The sequence below is a fragment of the Anoplopoma fimbria genome, chromosome 13 (genome assembly GCF_027596085.1).
Source record: "Anoplopoma fimbria isolate UVic2021 breed Golden Eagle Sablefish chromosome 13, Afim_UVic_2022, whole genome shotgun sequence".
Taxonomy (NCBI): Eukaryota; Metazoa; Chordata; class Actinopteri; order Perciformes; family Anoplopomatidae; genus Anoplopoma; species Anoplopoma fimbria.
The window spans coordinates 27,578,683-27,599,238 of record NC_072461.1 but is presented as its reverse complement, the minus strand read 5'-3'; the positions used below and the strand labels follow the sequence as shown (position 1 = coordinate 27,599,238).

At 38.0% G+C, this 20,556-nt stretch overlaps 1 protein-coding gene across 1 annotated transcript in view; it reads left to right on the top strand.

Moving 5' to 3' along the window:
* Positions 1-19,684, top strand: part of LOC129101763 (solute carrier family 12 member 2-like) — a 21,536-nt gene extending 1,852 nt beyond the window's left edge. The window contains exons 2-26 of the mRNA XM_054611675.1: positions 890-1,015; positions 1,206-1,284; positions 2,275-2,370; positions 3,269-3,408; positions 3,511-3,621; positions 4,452-4,560; positions 4,669-4,796; positions 5,255-5,339; positions 6,041-6,193; positions 7,923-8,026; positions 8,417-8,540; positions 8,642-8,743; positions 10,038-10,193; positions 11,209-11,308; positions 12,596-12,707; positions 12,817-12,957; positions 13,737-13,843; positions 14,995-15,074; positions 15,160-15,300; positions 15,724-15,837; positions 16,812-16,923; positions 17,047-17,133; positions 18,123-18,258; positions 18,352-18,419; positions 19,549-19,684. Of these exons, the coding sequence (XP_054467650.1) occupies positions 890-1,015; positions 1,206-1,284; positions 2,275-2,370; positions 3,269-3,408; positions 3,511-3,621; positions 4,452-4,560; positions 4,669-4,796; positions 5,255-5,339; positions 6,041-6,193; positions 7,923-8,026; positions 8,417-8,540; positions 8,642-8,743; positions 10,038-10,193; positions 11,209-11,308; positions 12,596-12,707; positions 12,817-12,957; positions 13,737-13,843; positions 14,995-15,074; positions 15,160-15,300; positions 15,724-15,837; positions 16,812-16,923; positions 17,047-17,133; positions 18,123-18,258; positions 18,352-18,419; positions 19,549-19,684 (2,847 nt within the window). The remainder of the gene's footprint in view (positions 1-889; positions 1,016-1,205; positions 1,285-2,274; positions 2,371-3,268; positions 3,409-3,510; positions 3,622-4,451; positions 4,561-4,668; positions 4,797-5,254; positions 5,340-6,040; positions 6,194-7,922; positions 8,027-8,416; positions 8,541-8,641; positions 8,744-10,037; positions 10,194-11,208; positions 11,309-12,595; positions 12,708-12,816; positions 12,958-13,736; positions 13,844-14,994; positions 15,075-15,159; positions 15,301-15,723; positions 15,838-16,811; positions 16,924-17,046; positions 17,134-18,122; positions 18,259-18,351; positions 18,420-19,548) is intronic.
* The last annotated feature ends 872 nt before the right edge of the window (positions 19,685-20,556 follow it).

The following is a 20,556-nucleotide window of genomic DNA, read 5'->3' as shown; positions in this document are numbered from 1 at the left end:
CACAGACCTACATTGTACGTTGATAACGCAGCAGTTAAAGTATTGTTACAGCAGGACGTTGGACGACGTCTGAGCTGTTATTCTAGGTATGAACTATATTATTATATGTATGAACAATTATTCAAAAGGCAAAGTAACACAACATGTATTATCTATTAAGATTTAAGTCAAAATAAACTACATTTTCCTCATTTAACAGCACCAAAATCAAAATACAAGTATCACCAGACTCTGGCGTAAAGGTCACACACGACTCCTTGCATACAGGACACATAGTATGCATTAAACATGAGTGTGTGGTTGGTATGAATGTGTTCTATTATAATTGTTATGATATATTTATTGTTCAATACTTAAACATTTCAGACATGCAACAATATTTCTAGTCATTTAAATCAGCTCTGAGAAAGTAAAGTTAAGGTTTTAGTCTTTATGTTTATGTTTGATTTCACTAAATTTGTAAAGAGCCAAGCAACATTTTTATGGATTACATCAGTATTATATATATATATAACAATGGCAAGTGCTTATCAAAGCTACTAGTGCAAACATTTAGAACTTTTTCTTCCACAATTCATATATTTTATTTATAATTCAGCAGCCAGAAACCCACCTTATTGTTATAGTGAACTCATAATGATACACATGCCTCTTCAATATAAACAAATATCTGTAAATTTCATTTTAATAATAAAAACAAATCAAATAAATTAACAAAACTTAAACTAAAACTTGTGATACAGTGTTTGATTATGAGTATATGTTTACCGTCGCGCTACGTATCAATAATTAACCTTGTTTCTAAGCTTTGGTGTATTTTACGTGTTACTCACCTGTCTGTCTCTTTGTCCTTTCCTTTTCTCCCCTCTTGGCTGTGATTGGTTGTCAGGACCCGTTTGAGGACGGTCTGGCCAATGGAGAGGAGCCATCGGCGGCTGAGGAGGCGGCAGCGGCCTTGGCGGCGAAGGAGGCGAAGGGAGGAACCATCAAGTTCGGTTGGGTCAAAGGAGTCCTGGTGAGTGTTTGTGAGATTTAATGTGATCTGATCAAATAAATGTTTCACCCACTGAAGTTTAGTAAATCACGTTGTGAGACACACAAGATTAACCTTGTGAGTGTGTGTGTGTGTGTGTGTGTGTGTGTGTGTGTGTGTGTGTGTGTGTGTGTGTGTGTGTGTGTGTGTGTGTGTGTGTGTGTGTGTGCAGTGTGTCCGCTGCATGCTGAATATCTGGGGTGTGATGCTCTTCATCCGAATGTCCTGGATTGTTGGACAGGCTGGAATCGGTAAGTACATATGAGACAAAGTTTAACTTTAGGAATCTCCTTCAGGGTTTTCTTTTGCCTGCAGACCAACCAATGAGAATAAAGCTTTTCTCAGTAAATGTATTATTTGGTACCTACAGAGCTTTAAGGATAAAGCTTTCTATTTATTACACAAAAAGACCAAAACCAAGTATAAATATATAATATATCTTATTCCCTTGTCCCCTAGAGCTCCATTAACAACAAATCAATGAGCTACTCACTAGAGCATGTGGATTAATCCGCCGCTGAAAATAGTCCCCAACAAATTCCCCATTTCCTCCTGTTTAAGCAACTTTTGAATAAAAAAACATGAGTAGCTGAAAAATAAAAGTACGTACTTATGAAGTGTTTGTAAAGATTTACTTGTTCATAGGAACCAATTGGCTTGTAACTGAGAGCCACAGACAGGAAACCAGAGAGTTCTGAGTGTTGGGCTAACACATTGTTGGTTTTGGTCTTTTAATGGAAAACGTTCAAAGCGTTATCCCTTAAAGCCATAGAAAAATGATTAACTGTGATTGTGAATTCAACCTGGTTGGTCAAAAATATAAAGTGAAAGCCTTAAGATTACCTAAATTAAAGTTCTTAGCCAGCAAGCTAGCTAGAAACAAGGTGGGTTATCTATTTATCTGTCAATCAGTGTGTAGCCCCGCCCTAAAGCATCCCCTGCTTTATGGTCTGTTTGACTCTAAATGGAGCATCATTTACTAAATGAACATCATGCTGTATTGAAGAAGACTTGAAACTAGAGATTGAGACCATAAACTCATGTTTACAATGTTTACTGAGGGAATAAATCAAGAGAGAAGTAGAGTCATTTTCTCATAGACTTCTATACAACCAGAGGAGTCGCCCCCTGATGGACAGGAGAGAGAATTACTGCTACCTGGAACTACTGTGACCGTTCTATGTGTTTAATCACAGTTGATATCTTTTTTTGTTTGTTTTTCATTCTTCCGTGGTCAACAGGACTGACCATTGCGATCATTCTGATGGCCACTGTGGTCACTACCATCACCGGTCTGTCTACCTCTGCTATAGCGACCAACGGCTTCGTACGAGGAGGTGAGAAAGCAAACAAACGCAAGCTTTTATTTTGAAAGTGTTATCTGATGAGTGGGGAGATTTTGTTAATTTATCGACACGTTTTCCTGAAATACAGACAACTCTGTCTCCTACAGATTTATGATCCTCTACAACTAAAATGCTGTGTTTAACTAAATTCAAACAAAACAAAAATGCCACAAAATTACTTTATGTTTAGGCAACAAACCACTTGGTCAGAATTAGTAGAACATTGTGGTTTGCCTTGAAAAAAGGTTTGTTTGTTAACGTTATTTAAGTTACAGACATAAATTACAATAGGTCAACGTTGACTTTTGGTTTCACTTGGGACAAGATCAGTGGTCTCCTGGGTTAAAGTCCTGGGTTTGACTCATCCATCCATGCTGACATCCTCCCTATATGGATTTCCGCAAACTATGATTGTAAACATATTTGTGATACGTCAAAGACAAGCTGAGAAAATATGTTTCCCTCTAAACAGAATTAAAAATGCAGTTTCATTGTATGGGAAGGTAGCCTTTAGCAGATTGGGATGATTCAGAGGATTCAGATTATGATAGAACAATAAAACAAGAGTTTTGAAAAACCCTAACATGCTTCGAAAATGTTTTCGTTTAACAACAGACTTTCAGACAATAAAACATATTCAGATTATTACCTATAAACCATCTCAAACATTATGGGATAACAAACATATTTGAAGTATTAAGATAGCTCAAACTGCACACAGACTCAATCAGGAGGTTTAAAGGAAACTTGTAGAGTCGACATCCTTTTAAAGTGATTACTTTACCAGCAGACTTCACATCAAAGCTCTATTTGTTCGCAAACAACCAAGACACTTGATCCCCAAAGTAAACCACATGATGAACCAATGATCAACATCCCTGCTGTCCAGGAGGAGCGTACTACCTGATCTCCAGGAGCCTGGGGCCGGAGTTCGGAGGCTCCATCGGCCTCATCTTTGCCTTCGCCAACGCCGTGGCCGTGGCCATGTACGTCGTGGGCTTCGCCGAGACGGTCGTTGAGATGCTCAGTGTGAGAAATACTTTAGTGTAAACACATTAAAACGTTTAGCAGTTTTTGTCTATGGAGCACCGATTCTGATACGGATCTTGTTCTTTGGGTTGTTGGTTGCAGGATGTTGACGCGCTGATGACCGATGAGCTCAACGACATTCGCATCGTCGGGACTCTGACCGTCATCCTGCTGCTGGGAATCTCTGTAGCTGGGATGGAATGGGAAGCCAAGGTAGGACTGTGAATCCACGATAAAACACCCAGAATCCTTTGCTGTAATCTCAAAGACTGGCTTTGAGATGCTCAAAATAAATTACAAAAGGCCCTGCAGTTGACTTAATAGCTGCATTTGGTCTGGACTGAAATATCTTTACATATTTTGGATGGATTAAGATTACATTTGGTACAAACATGCGTAGTCCCCAGAGGATGAATCCTACTGACTTTGATGTTTCCATGACTTTCTGTTCAGCGTCACCACGACGTAAAAATGTTGGTAATCTTCTGACTTTTTATCTTGCGCCATCATTAGGTCCAAATTAAAAATGTCCTCATATTTTAGTTAACGACCAAATACCTGCAGAAAAAATGACATTTCTCTGTGTTTAGTGTTAATTTTGTAAATGTTAGCATGCTAAGACGCTAAACTAAGTCGGGAACATTACACCTGCTAAACATTCACATGTTAGCATTGTCATTGTGAGCATGTTAGCGTGCTGGCGTTAGCATTAGCATCAAAGCACCACGGTGTCTATGAGTGTGACTGTACACTCTTTGCATTGTTGCTGCTCTCATCCGAATGTCCTGCTATAAGACGATCAATTAGCCAAATGGTTTGTTTGAGCATGCCATGTGAAATTTAACTTCAATCTCATCACAGAAATGTGAAAATCATTTGTGCAATCAATCTATGAGCGTTACAATCAGTGGTTCGAAAGTAGATCAAACACATCAGCAAATGTTCTTGCTAGTAATGGGATCATTTTATCTGCAGAACAAGTATCACAGTGTTCCTTACTTACTAAAAATCTCTTCCCTTCTCTGTGTCTTTTTGTCCATCAGGCTCAGATCGTCCTCCTGGTGATCCTGCTGGCCGCCATCGCTAACTACTTCATAGGAAGCTTCATTTCAATAGAGAGCAAAGAGCCCAAAGGATTCTTCGGCTACCACTGTCAGTCTGCTCTCTCTTTTTGTTTATCCAAACTTTAGGCTTTGTCTTTATATTTCAATTTAAAGTCTAAGCCATATGTTTCTCTGTTTTGTCTTTCTTTTCCTGCAGCTGCCATCTTTTTAGAGAACCTGGGTCCAGACTTCAGAGACGAGGAGACGTTCTTCTCGATGTTTGCCATTTTCTTCCCCGCGGCTACCGGGATCCTCGCCGGAGCCAACATCTCCGGAGACCTCACGGTGAGCTTCACATATTCACATTTTATAGTCTTTATTGTAACAACCATGGATGATTGATGGTTGAGAAAACAGTTTAGAGAAGTTCTGATAAGAGAAATAAATAATATGAGATTCAGCAACTCCATTAGAAATGTCTCCCCTCAAATTAGTTCAGAAATAGATTTTGGTGGACTGCTGATTTTGAAATAATGGAAATGTTCCTTGTTTCCAAATCGGAGGACAGGAAACACATCGTGTGCATAGCATTGTGGGTGTTGTGGGAAACACACCTATCCTTCAAAATCCTCAGAACGTCAGTCCAGGTCCCTTGAACAGTCCTTCAGTGGGATAAGATGATGTTGCATCCTTGAAATTGAACCTGACTTTGAGAAACACACAGAGCTTTCAGCTTCTTGAGGCTCGAGGTAAATTTCCCGAGCACACAACAAACTTTAATGTCATCATTTCTCGTTCTTTAGGACCCTCAGTCAGCGATCCCTAAAGGTACTCTACTGGCCATCCTCATCACAGGAATCACCTACGTGGCAATAACTATCTCTGCAGGTAATATTATACACTTTATTATACACAGTTTATCAAGTGAACAACTTATTTCGCATCAAATTAATTTGAGTTTTCCTGGATTTGTGGATATTTGTAACTGACTGGTTCTCTACAGATCTTTATTTGTTGCACAAATTGTTTTATGGGAAACATTGTGTGAAAATGTTGTTTTAGTCAAATGTCTGGCATGTATATAGTTATAATTTTGCATTCTTTTTCAAGGATTCATGGATTATCTATTGTCATTCTGCACTACAGGGTTGACCATGAAATGCAGTAGTGACGTAGTCCATTGATGCTACACAAGAAAGACACGATGAAACAAAACAAAAAAAACAGTGGTGCATTCCCTGCAGTGCATCCTTTGGATTTGCGAAGAAAAAAACATGAAAGAAAAATGACCATCATTTTAAAATAGATACAGAATAGTTTGTGCACATCTCAGTTATAGTTTCACTTTGAAAATGTGCTCAACTGGCTTCAGGACAGAGATCACACATGTTTTAACTTTAAAGGTTAATTTAATTCAAACCAAAGAAAGAAAATGAAATACAAACAAAGGAAAGGAAGGTGTTAAATGTTGTGTGTGGATGATAAATGCTGCAGCCAAAGAGAAACCTCTGGTGGCCTAAATCCTCCTGACGATGCTCTGCTGCCAGTACGATTTCTCAGAGTGTAGCGTTTGTTTTCTCCACCTACAGGCTCCTGCATCGTCAGGGACGCCACGGGCGACCACAACGACACGGTGAGCGACACGGTGAACTGCACCGACGCCGCCTGCACGCTGGGCTACGACTTCTCCATCTGCAAGGAGGGAGGCTGCCAGTACGGCCTGATAAACGACTTCCAGGTGAGAGACTCAGAGGCCGCTCTGAAAGACTTCATGATGTGGACCGGATTAGAGGTGTTCTGATAGACAGTAACAGAAACAATGCTTGATCGGGGATCGGCGAGTATGCTGGGTCTATATGAACCGGTCCGATGTGACAGATATCATATCATGAGAGCTACACAGGTGAAACAGCAACACCTGATCCAAACATTGGATCACATGTGCAACTCTCAACAGAGTGAGCCATCGTGCTGATTCCTCATCTCTGTGTGAGAGCTGCACATGCTCAGTACACTAACAGACTCTAACTGTAAAGAAAACCTGCAGGTTCTGTTGTGTTTCTCTGCATGTTGTCATACTAGATGCCTGCACTGTGTGTGTGTGTGTGTGTGTGTGTGTGTGTGTGTGTGTGTGTGTGTGTGTGTGTGTGTGTGTGTGTGTGTGTGTGTGTGTGTGTGTGTGTGTGTGTGTGAGAGAGACAGAGTTGTTCAGAAACAAAGTGCAGCAGTGATAATAGTGACTGTTGTTCTGAGTCACAAGGTTCTCGCTGGTCGGAGACAGAGCTGAATGAGAGCATTGAATACATCCACCTACACACACACACACAGACACACACACACACACACACACACACACACACACACACACACACACACACACACAGCTCACTGACACTGATATCTCTAACATGGTCTGTTGCTATAGACAGAAGTACTTTCTCTTGTTTTATTATAGTTCTTTGTTAAGTTCTCTTCTGTTTTTACTCTAAATCTGTCCAACAGAGAAGCAGATGTGAACAAATCTAACATCTGTGTGTGTTTCTCGTCCTCTCATATGCTAACAGACGTCACATAATGTTGGTAGGTGTTTCTCTTTGAGTAATGAAGATATTATGTTATGAGAGGATTTTCTTCATCATTGAGCTCGTTTAGGAACAAAAAGGAAAGTCTTAGTGTCTAACCTTTACTTGGTTGCAGCACTGGGTTTGCACAGAGCTGCTTATATATTTTACTGCTACATGTCTGCTTCAGACCACACCATGAAAAACTCAGAGTTGTTCCAAACCGTCTTGGGCATTTACTACAAATTGATTACAAACAGAATTAACTTAATACACATTAACAATCATTTTTGGACTCGGCTTGTTATATCTGTTGTGTCTTTTAATAAACTTTCTAAGTCATTTACTTAGTTTTTGGTTACAGAACAAACCTTTGTGGTTACGTTTAGGAAATAATTGTTGTTTGGGTTAAAATAAGGTTTGTAACGTAGAGTAACTACATTTGTATCTTAAAAAAAAAATGTTGTTATGTTACTGGCGTTAGTAAAGTACAGTAAAGTTACATAACAAAACTACGGTAAAATAAGTCAAATAAGTTGACTTATAGTTTCACATGAGACGCGAACAACAGTCTCTCCTCCTTTGTTGTTTGTTTGATATTCTGTTTTTGTTATATTTCATCCCTTTTTTATAACTTGCACAATTTTTACGTTAAAACTCTTATTTTGTTTTCCTTTTTTAAACATATTTAATGACCTTGTTTATGAAATTTTCATTGCCATGACTGCTTTTCTGATATAGATAGAACTTGAACTTGTATCATTAAACTAACAGGAGTGGAGGAGTTGTAGGTTGCGTTCTGGTAAACTGTGTGTGTGTGTGTGTGTGTGTGTGTGTGTGTGTGTGTGTGTGTGTGTGTGTGTGTGTGTGTGTGTGTGTGTGTGTGTGTGTGTGTGTGTGTGTGTGGTGTTGGGTCTGGTGTCCGGCTTCAGTCCTCTGATCTCTGCAGGGATTTTTTCGGCCACTCTGTCGTCGGCTCTGGCCTCGCTGGTCAGCGCACCCAAAGTCTTCCAGGTCAGAAACGTTACAAGATAAACCAACAACAACGTGACTTCACACAGACACAAATAAAACCTCTGACAATAACTATAAATCGAACAGTCATATCATTAAACACTGTCTTAATAAGTAACGAATGGATATTTTTGTTAATGGCTAAAAAAAAGAAAAGACTTCACTGGTTGGAGGCGTACAAACGTGAAGTGGTAATTCTAGCTTTGGTTAAACATCAATTACCAAATTCAAGAATGAGATTTTTAAATCAAAACAATAACAAAAAAGCTTTAGCACTACACCGGCCTGTATTTTCATCTTCACCCCAACAGTTTTAATGTCCAATCTCTTTCTGAACAACAGAATGAATGAATGAAATGAATGAATGAGTAAAAGCTGTTGTGCTTGTAGGCTCTATGTAAGGACAACATCTATCCAGGGCTGGGAGTGTTTGCAAAGGGTTATGGGAAGAACAACGAGCCTCTCCGTGGCTACGTCCTGACCTTCTGCATCGGCCTCGCCTTCATCCTCATCGGTAGGCTCCAAACACAAACTTATTTTTTTTACTATTTAAACAATTCATCTGCAGCTAAAGTGTTTTGAATATTGAACCTCTCTGTTGTTGCTTCCTCTCAGCGGAGTTGAACATCATCGCTCCGATCATCTCCAACTTCTTCCTGGCCTCGTACGCTCTGATTAACTTCTCCGTCTTCCACGCCTCCTTGGCCAACTCTCCGGGTAAACTCTACAAACTGAAGTCACAGTTTCACTAACTATGTTAACATGCACAAAATATTCATTTTTTTTGCCATTATTCCGAAAAAAGACAATATTCCTCTGAAGCTGTTTACATGGCTAATGAAAATGAATATTCCCCGAACATTCCCATTTACTTGCAGCAGTGCATATTCCGATTAACATAGAGTAATCCGTGGTTTCATTCGTTCAACCACCTTCTTGAAAAGGTTGACGTTGCAATATTTGCGCATATCCAATAACCTGTTGATATCCAAATCTTTCATTTTGATAAAAAGTACCAGTGTTTCTCCTTCCAACCAGAAGGCCTTTCTTTTGAGCTTTCATCTACGCAAACAGAGCTGACAGCAGAAAATAGGCTGAGTGTTGCAAACTGCAGTAACACCCCAGATTGAGACTCATATTCTAAATGTGCTGAATACACATCCAAAGAATGCTCTTAAAACCAGAATGATATCAGCGTATCCTTTATGTCTTCATTTCAAATAAGGCGTAATTCAGAATGTCCAAACACAATATTGTCATATTTGAAATAATAGTGGAAAAATTTAAAGAGACTTATAATATACCTTGAATTATTTGTTAGGTTCAGGATGACCAAAGGAAATTCACCTTGATTACACTTCTACGTACATGCATGCAACTGGTAGTAAATGAAACAGCCTTCGTAAGGTATTTCTTATCTTACTTTGTCCCTCAAGGTGACACGTTTAGATCAGATGTCATTGTTGTTGATTACTGAAAGATAACTTTCAGAGTAAGACAACAGTTGCATGAGTCTTCAAATTTTTTGGCCAAGTTTGCCAACAATGTTTAAAGTCTGGGTCGTATAATAAAACTTCAATGGTAACAAATACATTTTCGCAGCTAGAGCTGCACTTTTACCATAAATAATGTTAACAACTGTGATACAACTAAAGGAGCCAAAGAATTACAGTGTTTACATATTAAAGTTAAAGTTTTTATTTATTTATTACTAATTTTAGGATTAAGCCAGAGGTGTCAAATGAGTGGATTGTGGAGAAGAATTTGTAATTTTTGATAACAACACAAAATTGACTCTACTTAAAATTAAAGAAGATGAATAAAGTCTGAAAAATGTTCAAGCATTGACCTCTAACTTATAACTAAAACTCTGATAATCATAAATTCTGTCCATTTTCCAAAATGTTATTTCTGCTAAAGATATCTATAATTCTGTCATTATATCGTGGTCTGTTAACATTTGCTAATAATAGAACTGCTCTTTTTGTTTCGCTCCCGTCCGTCACCACAGGGTGGCGTCCCAGCTTCAAGTACTACAACATGTGGGTGTCTCTAGCCGGGGCGATCCTGTGCTGCGTGGTGATGTTCGTCATCAACTGGTGGGCGGCGCTGGTCACTCTGCTCATCGTCCTCGCTCTCTACATCTACGTCAGCTACAAGAAACCTGGTGAGAACTTCATCATCGCACATTTTTATCTTTGCTAGCTTATAGCATAAAGACAGATCAGATACCAACCACCAGTTTCTGCTGCCATCAATGTGGAAGCCAATAACAGAATGCCCTAAAATGCAGTTCTTCTAGATGGCTGCCATGAAAAGTAGCACTGTATGGAAGTCAATAGGAAAATCTCCCTATTTCACTTTTGAAGTCAGGCGGCCACCTCCAATTCTGAAATTTGAAGCCAAAGCTTCATGTCCTAAAGCTGCATTCTCTCTCCTGTCCACCAGGGGGCGACTCCTCTGGTTGTATAGAAGTCTATGAGAAAATGACTCTACTTCTCTCTTGATTTATTCCCTCAGTAAACATTGTAAACATGAGTTTATGGTCTCAATCTCTAGTTTCAAGTCTTCTTCAATACAGCATGATGTTCATTTAGTAAATGATGCTCCATTTAGAGTCAAACAGACCATAAAGCAGGGGATGCTTTAGGGCGGGGCTACACACTGATTGACAGGTCGACACCAGAGACGTATACAGCGACTCTCCTCCTCAGTCCTAATATGGTCACTTCCTGTTCATTGGCTGCAAAAAGCCAAGATGGCGACGGCAAATTTGCCGAACTTGAGGCTTTAACCAGCAGTCCACAAACCAATGGGTGATGTCACGATGACTATGTCCACTTCTTATATACAGTTTATGGTTTAGGCATCAAAACAATAGTTTTAAACAAAAAGAGTTAAACAATTCAGTATTTCACAATAAAACAGCAAAGAGAGAAAAGTCAGATAACATCATTTACATCGTGCAGTCATGTCGCTAACCACTGCTTCAACCTTCTCTACCCGGTCCTGCTCTACTGCCTTTTTTATTCCACTTCACAGACTCTTAACATCATCATCTCATCTACACACTGCTATAACTGTGTGTGTGTGTGTGTGTGTGTGTGTGTGTGTGTGTGTGTGTGTGTGTGTGTGTGTGTGTGTGTGTGTGTGTGTGTGTGTGTGTGTGTGTTTTCCTGTAGATGTGAACTGGGGTTCGTCCACTCAGGCTCTGATCTACAACCAGGCTCTGACTCACTGTTTGAACCTCACCGGAGTCGAGGACCACGTCAAAAACTTCAGGTCAGCTCCGGGGTTGGATCTGGGCTCGTTATGGGATGAGAGGAAAATTACACTTGACTAAATAATTAAGATTCAATATATTATCCCGATTATCATTGGCAATGGCACTTAAACATGCTGGAATCACTTTACCTCACATTTTGTTAAGAAACAAATGTTTTTATGGCATCACAAAAAAAACATGTGTGTTCCTGTTTTTTTTAAATCATCTCTACATCTAGATAGCGATCTAGACAGCTTTTCCAATTCAGTCAGGTGACGATTTCTGCGATGATTCCAATGTTGAAAACTCACCATGATAAACTTTTGGTTTTTATCATGATTCACGATAAAATCCTGTATCGTACAATCCCTAATCTGGGTTTTGACACAGTTAAATGAAGGTTTTCATACCAACTTCAATCCCTTAAACTTGAATCTTTATCTCTTTAATGCTGTTTTTTGGTGCTTTAGATAAAAGCAAGCAGCAGAAAACTTGTAACAGTGGAACAAAATAGGAACTACACTTGACCCTTCACTTAGGCCCATCCCTCGAACGCAGACTGGCCAATCATAGCGTAGCATCATCCAGCTCTGACCATGGGTCCGACATCTATCAGTCTCTGCTCCACAGACTCTCATCAGTGGTTCCAGATGTTCTTCATGTTCAGGCACGTTTAGTGGATTTAGAGCTCGTCATGGTTAAACGTTGTGTAACAATGGTACTTGTTACCCAAAGGGGTTGGAATGAGATATAGGTTTCTACAACGTAACGTTTCTACGTAAAAACATTTTAGCACGTAATTAACTAGCATGTCTTTGCTACGCTAGCTACTGAAGGTACACTGAATGTATTTTAATGATTGTAACAGTGTCGTTCGTTAACTTCACTGTCTTCTGTCATGAAGGTGTTGTTGTGCTTCACTTTAGCTTCTATCTTTACCTTTTTAACCAGTTTTCATGATTTACTTCTTTTAAACTTATATTTAAGACCCTTCTGTCTGCTTATCTGAATAAGCCTTTTCTAAAAATAAGATAATATTTATCCAGAGAGTGCAGTTAGTGACAGTGTGGGCTCCATGGTAACGTAGCTCTGACAGCTGGACGATTTAACAAGCTTAACCAAGGGTCAATTGCCTCAGAGGGCTTTACAATCTGTGCACATGCAACATCCTCTGTCCAGGAACCCTCACATCGGCACAGGAAAAACAATAAAAAATGTAAAATGATTTCCACTCTGTGATATCCATCAAACCCAAAACTGACAGTCCTTTTTAAAGCTCTTCCAATTTCATGAAATGTTTCCAGGCCGCAGTGTTTGGTGTTGGCCGGTTATCCAAACGCTCGTCCCGCTCTGCTCCAGCTGGTTAATTCTTTCACCAAGAACGTCGGCCTCATGGTCTGCGCCCACGTCAGGACGGTACGTACGGATCAACATCAGTCCGTGTGACGTCAACAATGTTCTTTACATCGCTGTAACGTTTCCTACGTCTTGTCATCTCCTCCCGTCTGTCTCTCTTTGGTTCCAGGTGACCCGTCGGCCCAACCTGAAGGAGTTGTCTCAGGAACACGCCCGCTGTCAGCGCTGGCTCAACAAAAAGCGCATCAAGTCCTTTTACACTCACGTGTTCTCTGACAACCTGAGGCACGGGGCGCAGTTCCTCATGCAGGTATGAACACCTTATATCACATTACATTAAACTTTATCATTAATTATTAAAATGATGCAGAGACATTAGTGATCCAAATGACTGCTTCCTTTTCTAACTCAATACACATTTGATTCATTAATATGTTTTAATATGAATGCTTTCTCAAACACACATCAACTTTCTATTCCTCAAGATTTTATTTTATAATATTTTCTTTTTAGTATTTTCTTTTTATGCCATGTTCTCTATTATCATTTGTATTGTGTTGTTCTGCTTTGTTTATTGTGGGGTGATAAAACCCAATCCAGCTTTATTTTTAATCCAAATCTCCTTCATTAAAGTAAAAAATAACGTCATTTTTCTGATTTAAAAAAAATCAGAAAAATGATGTATATATATATTGATTTAAAAAATGTTTTATCAGAGAACAAGAAGTTATTTTTGACTTTTGATATATAAATATATATTAAGTCAAAAGTAACTTCTTGTTCCCTGATTTAAAAAATAAATGAAAAATCATAATATTGTAGGAGTGCAGGGATGACAAAGTCAGCAAAGTCTGTTTGGCTGCACACCTCTGTTGCCGTTTAATACACACACTATCAACCAGCCATTACTGTGAACTCACCTCACCTTTAACCCCCAAATGACCCTGCATCACCATGGTTACCTTTGTTCTCTTAAAGGGAACATGTCACCTTTACCTTTGTTATATCCCAGTGCTTCTACCTTGACATTACACATGGTGAAGTCCACTACAATATATATATATATATATTCTGTTCTGTGATGTTCAGGCTGTGGGTTTGGGTCGTCTGAAGCCCAACACGTTGGTCATGGGTTTCAAGAACAACTGGAGTGACGGAGACATGAGAGATGTGGAGATCTACATCAACACGATACAGTAAGGACGGATGTGTCTTCTCTTTTTAACCCAAACACAGCTGAAGTTTTAGGATTTGTGCCACCTTAATGTCTGCAGATGTTTAAAAAGAGGATGTTCTACGGTGGCCAACAAGGGAGAAACTTTTTACATAATTTAAACCCAAGACAAGAGACCAGACGAGAAAATGTTTGTTTTTGAAGTTTGAACAAAAGTGGACTAAAGAAGCGGCAAAAAAGGAACATATTTGTCTTTAACAATATTATAAAAGAGCTACCGCTAGCTTCGTACATCGGTTGCTCTTTTATAATTTTATAGAAGCTTTTTTGTTTCCATTGTGGATTTTAGAATGTTTTTGATTTAGCTACAGGACGTTGTTTATTTTTTTATTTTACTTTACTTTATTTGCACACAAATTAAGACTTTAAAAAATACAGATAATGAGAAAAAAGGGAGGTCAAGAAGCCACTGGCTAATACAAACGAACCTCCATTCAACATTTGGAGATATCAAACTGTAACAAAAAAGGAAAGAAAAAAACCTCAACCAACATAATTTAGAAAAATACATCAAAAAAAAAATAATACGAGGAAAATAAAAATATTGCGCTATTCGAGCACATTGGCACTCGTGTAGTGAAGCAAAAACCTGCTTAACATCAGTTTATCCAACAGTTTGTATTGAGTAGTTTGTTTTTATTTGGGAAACACAATTCAATTATAAATTTAAAGTCTCAGTTTCAGTATTTGCTTTTTCATTTGGAAAACAAGAATGTATTTATCAAACTAACACAAAGTCTTTAATAGTCTTTCAAAAATAATCTTGTGCAAAGTGCAAAGTTGCATTTTGATTAAAAAAAATGACCTTCTACTTTTACACAGTTACATTAGGAGGAGTTTTAAAACATGAGTAGCATATACTATTACATAAAGAAATGTACATTGAAAACTGTTATCCTTTGATAAAACCTGTTCATTTGCTGTTTTACTGCTTTGTAAAATCTCTTTGATTCAAAAAGATAAGAATTGAAAGATGGTGACGTGGTGAAAAAACGTTATTAAAATCTATGTAAATGAATCGTGGAAAGTCAACACTTGGTGGGATAAGCCGACATTGTTCCTATAAATCAGATTCCAGGTCAGTAAAGTTCGATGATGTGTTCTGTGTTCCAGCGACGCCTTCGACCTGCAGTTTGGAGTCGTGATCCTTCGTCTGCAGGACGGACTGGACGTCTCTCACATCCAGGGACAAGGTACAGCCGTCTCCTTCTTCACGTCCGTCCATCCACCTACAGCACACTGCATTCACTCTCTCTGTCTCCCTGTTTGTCCCTGCAGATGAAATTATATCGTCCAATGAGAAGCCACCGGTTGGCGCTAAGGACGTGGTGGTTTCTGTCATTCTGACCAAAGACTCCGACTCTGACTCCTGTCCTTCAAAAACCACCAGCAGCCAGAGCAGCCCGCTCATCATGAGAGGTGAAATCATCATCAACTCTCATCTGCTGCAGAGCTTATTAATTATAGAACATCATCTTTAAGGGGAATTCTTTTGTGTTGTCTCTAACTTGTATCCGTTCTGTTTTATAAGTCTGTTATTTGTTTTTGGATGTGGTGCTTGTTTTATCCTGAATAAATAAATTAATTAATTAAAAATAAATCTCTATCCCTGCATGAGAAAGCTCCAGCACATGTTTAGCCTAGCTTAGCACAAAGACTGGAAACGGGGCAAACTGCTAGCCGAGCCTGATAAATTCATGTAAATCAGGACTTTGTTGTTGGACGTTGTGTTTGTTCTTTCTTTTGGACAGCCAAACAGACTTCCAGCTTCTCATCTTGTTTTAAAAGTTTCTTTAACCTCACCTTCTGTCGTGTGTCATGTCATGTGATCACCAGCTCCAGAGACCAAGTCTCCTCTGAGTCTGACCGACCAGCGTCTGCTGGAGAACAGCCAGCAGTTCAAGAAGAAGCAGGGCAAAGGAACCATCGACGTCTGGTGGCTCTTTGATGATGGAGGTCAGTTTGGTTTCTTTTTTTGAACAAACATTTGTTTTTATTCAATTCATTAATTAATATTATTTTATTACTATAAATAATAATAATAATAATAATGCTTATCATTATTATTATTGATTTTATTGACATTACATTTGTTGTATTATTTATAAGTATTGTTGGTTGAAATTCATTCAATATTTCATTAATTCCATTAGATTGTTGCGAGCGAGCTCTCATTCACAATATTATTATCATTTGTATTATTATAATAATAATAAATATTATTATTAATTCATTCATTACTATTTAATTCCAGTAGATCATTAAGAGCAAGCTCTCATTAACAATGATATTAATCTTTTTATTATTAATTCTTATTACTATACTTGTTATCCTTTATTTGTGATCACATTACAGCAGCAGTTCATATAATCATCTTTAGTAAGAAATCATCTTTTCAGATTTTTTTCAATGCTATTATGAACACAAAAATAGAACATGGGGTGTCTTTTTATTTGAGCTGATAAAAATAGAAATAAAAAAGATTCCAACAGGGAAATATACATTTTCCACTTCTACCAAATTTCCTCAAATTTAATTTCCTGAAGCCTTGTGGAGAAGTTGATTCTTTACTTTTCAAAATGATATAAAACGTATTAAACCAGTCCAAACTATATTATATATTATTTGTAGTATTTCTTTGTTTCTGCTTTTCTAGCAGCTACACTCAGTATCCCCCATAAAATGATTTTATATTATTAGCAGCAGATGTTGAATGTAGGTTGAAGCCCAATAAGGAGTTTGTCCAACTTTTTCAGTTTATTTATAAAAACAGTTTATTTATAGTTTCATATCCTTGGATATTGATATAAACAAATTTTAGAGTACCAATAAAATACATCACAGCGTACAGATTGATGTTAAATTGTACAGGAGGTTGATCAACAGTCAACAGAAGAGATTAGAAGGATGAGTGTGTGTTTGTGTGTCAGGTCTGACTCTGCTGATCCCCTTCCTGCTCACCAACCGGAGCAAATGGGGCGACTGCAGGATCCGAGTGTTCATCGGCGGGAAGATCAACCGCATCGACCACGACCGGCGAGCGTGAGTCAGATCAGCTGTCATCGTGTTTACACTTCATACAAACAGTGCATTCTGTAGGTACATCATTGTGTGTGTGTGTGTGTGTGTGTGTGTGTGTGTGTGTGTGTGTGTTTGTCCCGGCAGTATGGCCACACTGCTCAGCAGGTTCAGGATCGACTTTTCGGACATCCACGTCCTCGGAGACATCAACACCAAACCCAAGAAACACAAGTACGTACCTCTGAGGGACTCCTCATCAGCTCACCTCAATTTATTCATCCTGAAAGACTTTTCTTCAGCGAGTCCACATGATGATGTAAAGGGTGTGAAAAGATTGACCATATTTAAAGGAATGCAGGTTTCCAGAGACCCTGATCGACAAAACACTGGATCCTAAAAGCTTCACTTATGAATGTTGGATAAAAATGTATTTAAACTTTCATCCAAAAAATAGAACGTGTTGTTTTGCACTATACATATATATATAATGTATATATATATATATATATATATATATATATATATATTCCCTTAAAGTTCAGACTCACCAAAAGGGAGCTGGGAACAAAAATGCATAAATAAAAACATTATTAAAACATTTCTTTCAGTTGAAAAGAAAGTAAGAGGGAAAAAAATGTTACAACAGTTAAATTATCTTTATTTTAAAGCAATTGAAACCACCATTTTGGTTGCCTATTAATGTCTTATTCAGCATTCGGGTGTACCTCGCTCAACCCTCTCGTCACTTCTGGTTGCAAAAAAAAAGAAAAAGATAGTGACGACCAAATAAACAAGACAACAAAGGCCAAAAACCAAGATGGCGACTGCCAAGATGCCAACTCAAGGCTTTTAAACAGTATCCACTAAACAATAGGTGACATCACCTGACATCTGTGACTTATCAAGAAAAGCATGCTGGTTTGCATTCTGCAAAATGCTACCGGATGCGACATACTGGATTTTTCTTATTATGTTTCAGGGCATTTAAACAGTATGGTAGAATGGGTATCAGAACAAACCCAATGTGTTGCTTTCCCTACATTTCAAGTCCGTTGAATCGACCACAAGGTGGCGTCAACATGGAACATTTTCAAATCTTACCCATATAAGTGGCTTTAAATGAAACTGAAAAATAACTTTAATGGCTTTAAAATGCAACAAAACAACAGGTAACTGATAGCGTCGCTGTGATAAAGTGACGTCTCCGTGTGTTTCTGCAGTAAGCTGAGTTTCAAGGAGCTCATGGAGCCGTTCAGGCTGAAGGAGGACGACATGGAACAGGAAGCTGCGGAGAGGCTGAAGGCCCAGGAGCCCTGGAGGATCACCGACAACGAGCTGGAGCTCTACCGGGCCAAGGTAGACACACACACACACACACACACACACACATCATTCGACCAATCACGTTGCTCCGCTGTGATGTCAGAACCTGTTCTTTGTGACTTCCAGAACAACCGTCAGATCCGACTGAACGAGCTGCTGAAGGAACACTCCAGCGCCGCGAAGCTCATCGTCATGTAAGAACTTTTATTTTGTATTTTTATTGTTTTAGTTGTTAAAGACAGTGCACATTAATAAAATATGTCTGTCATCTTTCATCTGTGGTCCCTGGACAGATGTTACAAAGTCACCCTAAAAACAGAATATAACAAAGTTATGCATTATTGACCCTTTACAAAGCATGCAGGAACAATAAAAGAAGAGAAAATATTAATATAAGTAGTAACATCATTCAGGACACCCTTATATTGAAGTATTATTAAAATATGCAACACAGAAAGTCATATAAAAACAAGTGATATGTCTTCTTCATTATCAGTGTCAGGCTTCTCCTTAATGTCGTCATGGAGACCAAAATGTTTGTTTTTACTAAGTAATAAGTATGTAACTGGAGTTGAGGATGAACCCGGACCAGGTGGTCATATGACCCAGTGGTGGAGGAAAATACTAACACCTCAGTATTACTAAACTGTGACTATTAAACTATGACATATTCTTTACTTAGATTATTATTACGCATGCATTAAATGTAAAAGCAGGACTGTCAGGACGCTCATTTCTACTGATGTGATGAAAAAAAAAATAAAGGTCACATAAGTCTTTATGATGAGAAACTTTCTTGAATGAATGACTTAGTATCTCAACTTAAGTCTCTCGTTATTTTGAGAAAGTATCTCATTATTTAGACATACTGAGTTATTATTTTTTTATACTAAATCATTATTTTAAGAAAGTTTCTTGTTATTTTGAGATAAAAGTCCTTATTTTTAGATACTAAGTCTTTATTTTAAGGTTTGTATTTTTGAGATACTTCGTAATTATTTTGAGAAAGTTTCTTGTTATTTTGGGATCAAAAGTCATTATTTTTAGATACTAAGTCTTAATTTTAAGAAAGTTTCTTGATATATTGAGATACTTTGTCGTTTTTTTAAGAAAGTTTCTTGTTATTTAGAGATAAAAAGCCATTATTTAAGATATTGAGTCATTATTTTGGGATACTGATTCATTATTTTAAGATAATAGGTCATTATTTTTAGATAATTCTGTAATTTTTTAAGAAACTTTCTTGTCATTTTGAGATACTAAATCATTATTTTGAGAATGTAAGTGTGATGTCATATCATCGTTAATCGTTCTGGTTCTCAGGAGCATGCCTCTGGCGAGGAAGGGCACGGTGTCCAGCGCTCTCTACATGTGCTGGCTGGAAACTCTGTCCAAAGACGTCCCTCCTCTGCTGCTGGTCCGAGGAAACCACCAGAGTGTGCTCACCTTCTACTCCTAACACACACACACACACACACACACACACACACACACACACACACACACACACACACACACACACACACTACACGCTGTTTGTTACAGTATTACACACCGTCTTCAGCTGCACAAGAAATGAAATATTATGAAGCTTCACGTTTTAATGTTGCAGATCTGAAACTCTCCAGCTGTGAAAAGAGAAAAAGAAAAAAGCCTAATTCAGATTTTCCATCCGGCTTCATTTGAATCTCATTAACAAATTAAAAATCAACATTGAAATGTCTGTTTTCTTTTATCTTCAACATTAACCGGCTGTATATAATTTGGCTTCTGTGTTCTTTTATGTGAACTTCAGTAAATATTAACTTATTTGATTGTTTATTTATCATGATTTAGGAATGTTTGCTGGTATTCAGGTGATTATGAAGTGGTTGTATAAGAGACGAACTGTATCCATGGTAACGTTATTTTGTACATTATTTTATTAAAATATTAACGAAACAACATGTTTCTGTCGGGTCTGTTTTTAGTCAACTTTTTGGAGATATTTGTGGATATTTTTAAGTTTCTCTGGACCCAAAATGTTCAAAAGAAATCGAAGTAGTTTAACCCCAGATAATAAAGTGGATTAATGGATGGAAGCTAATTAAGTACATTTACTGCAGTATTGAGGTACTTTACTTGACAATTACTATTTTCTGCTACTGTATACGTTTTACTTCAGTAACATTTATCAGACAGCTTTAGTTACTGTTCAGATTCACAACCAATAATGATGTTTGATGAAAGATTAAACTACACTTTACATTATAAAGTAATTAAAATGAACTGAATATGTGTGTGTGTGTGTGTGTGTGTGTGTGTGTGTGTGTGTGTGTGTGTGTGTGTGTG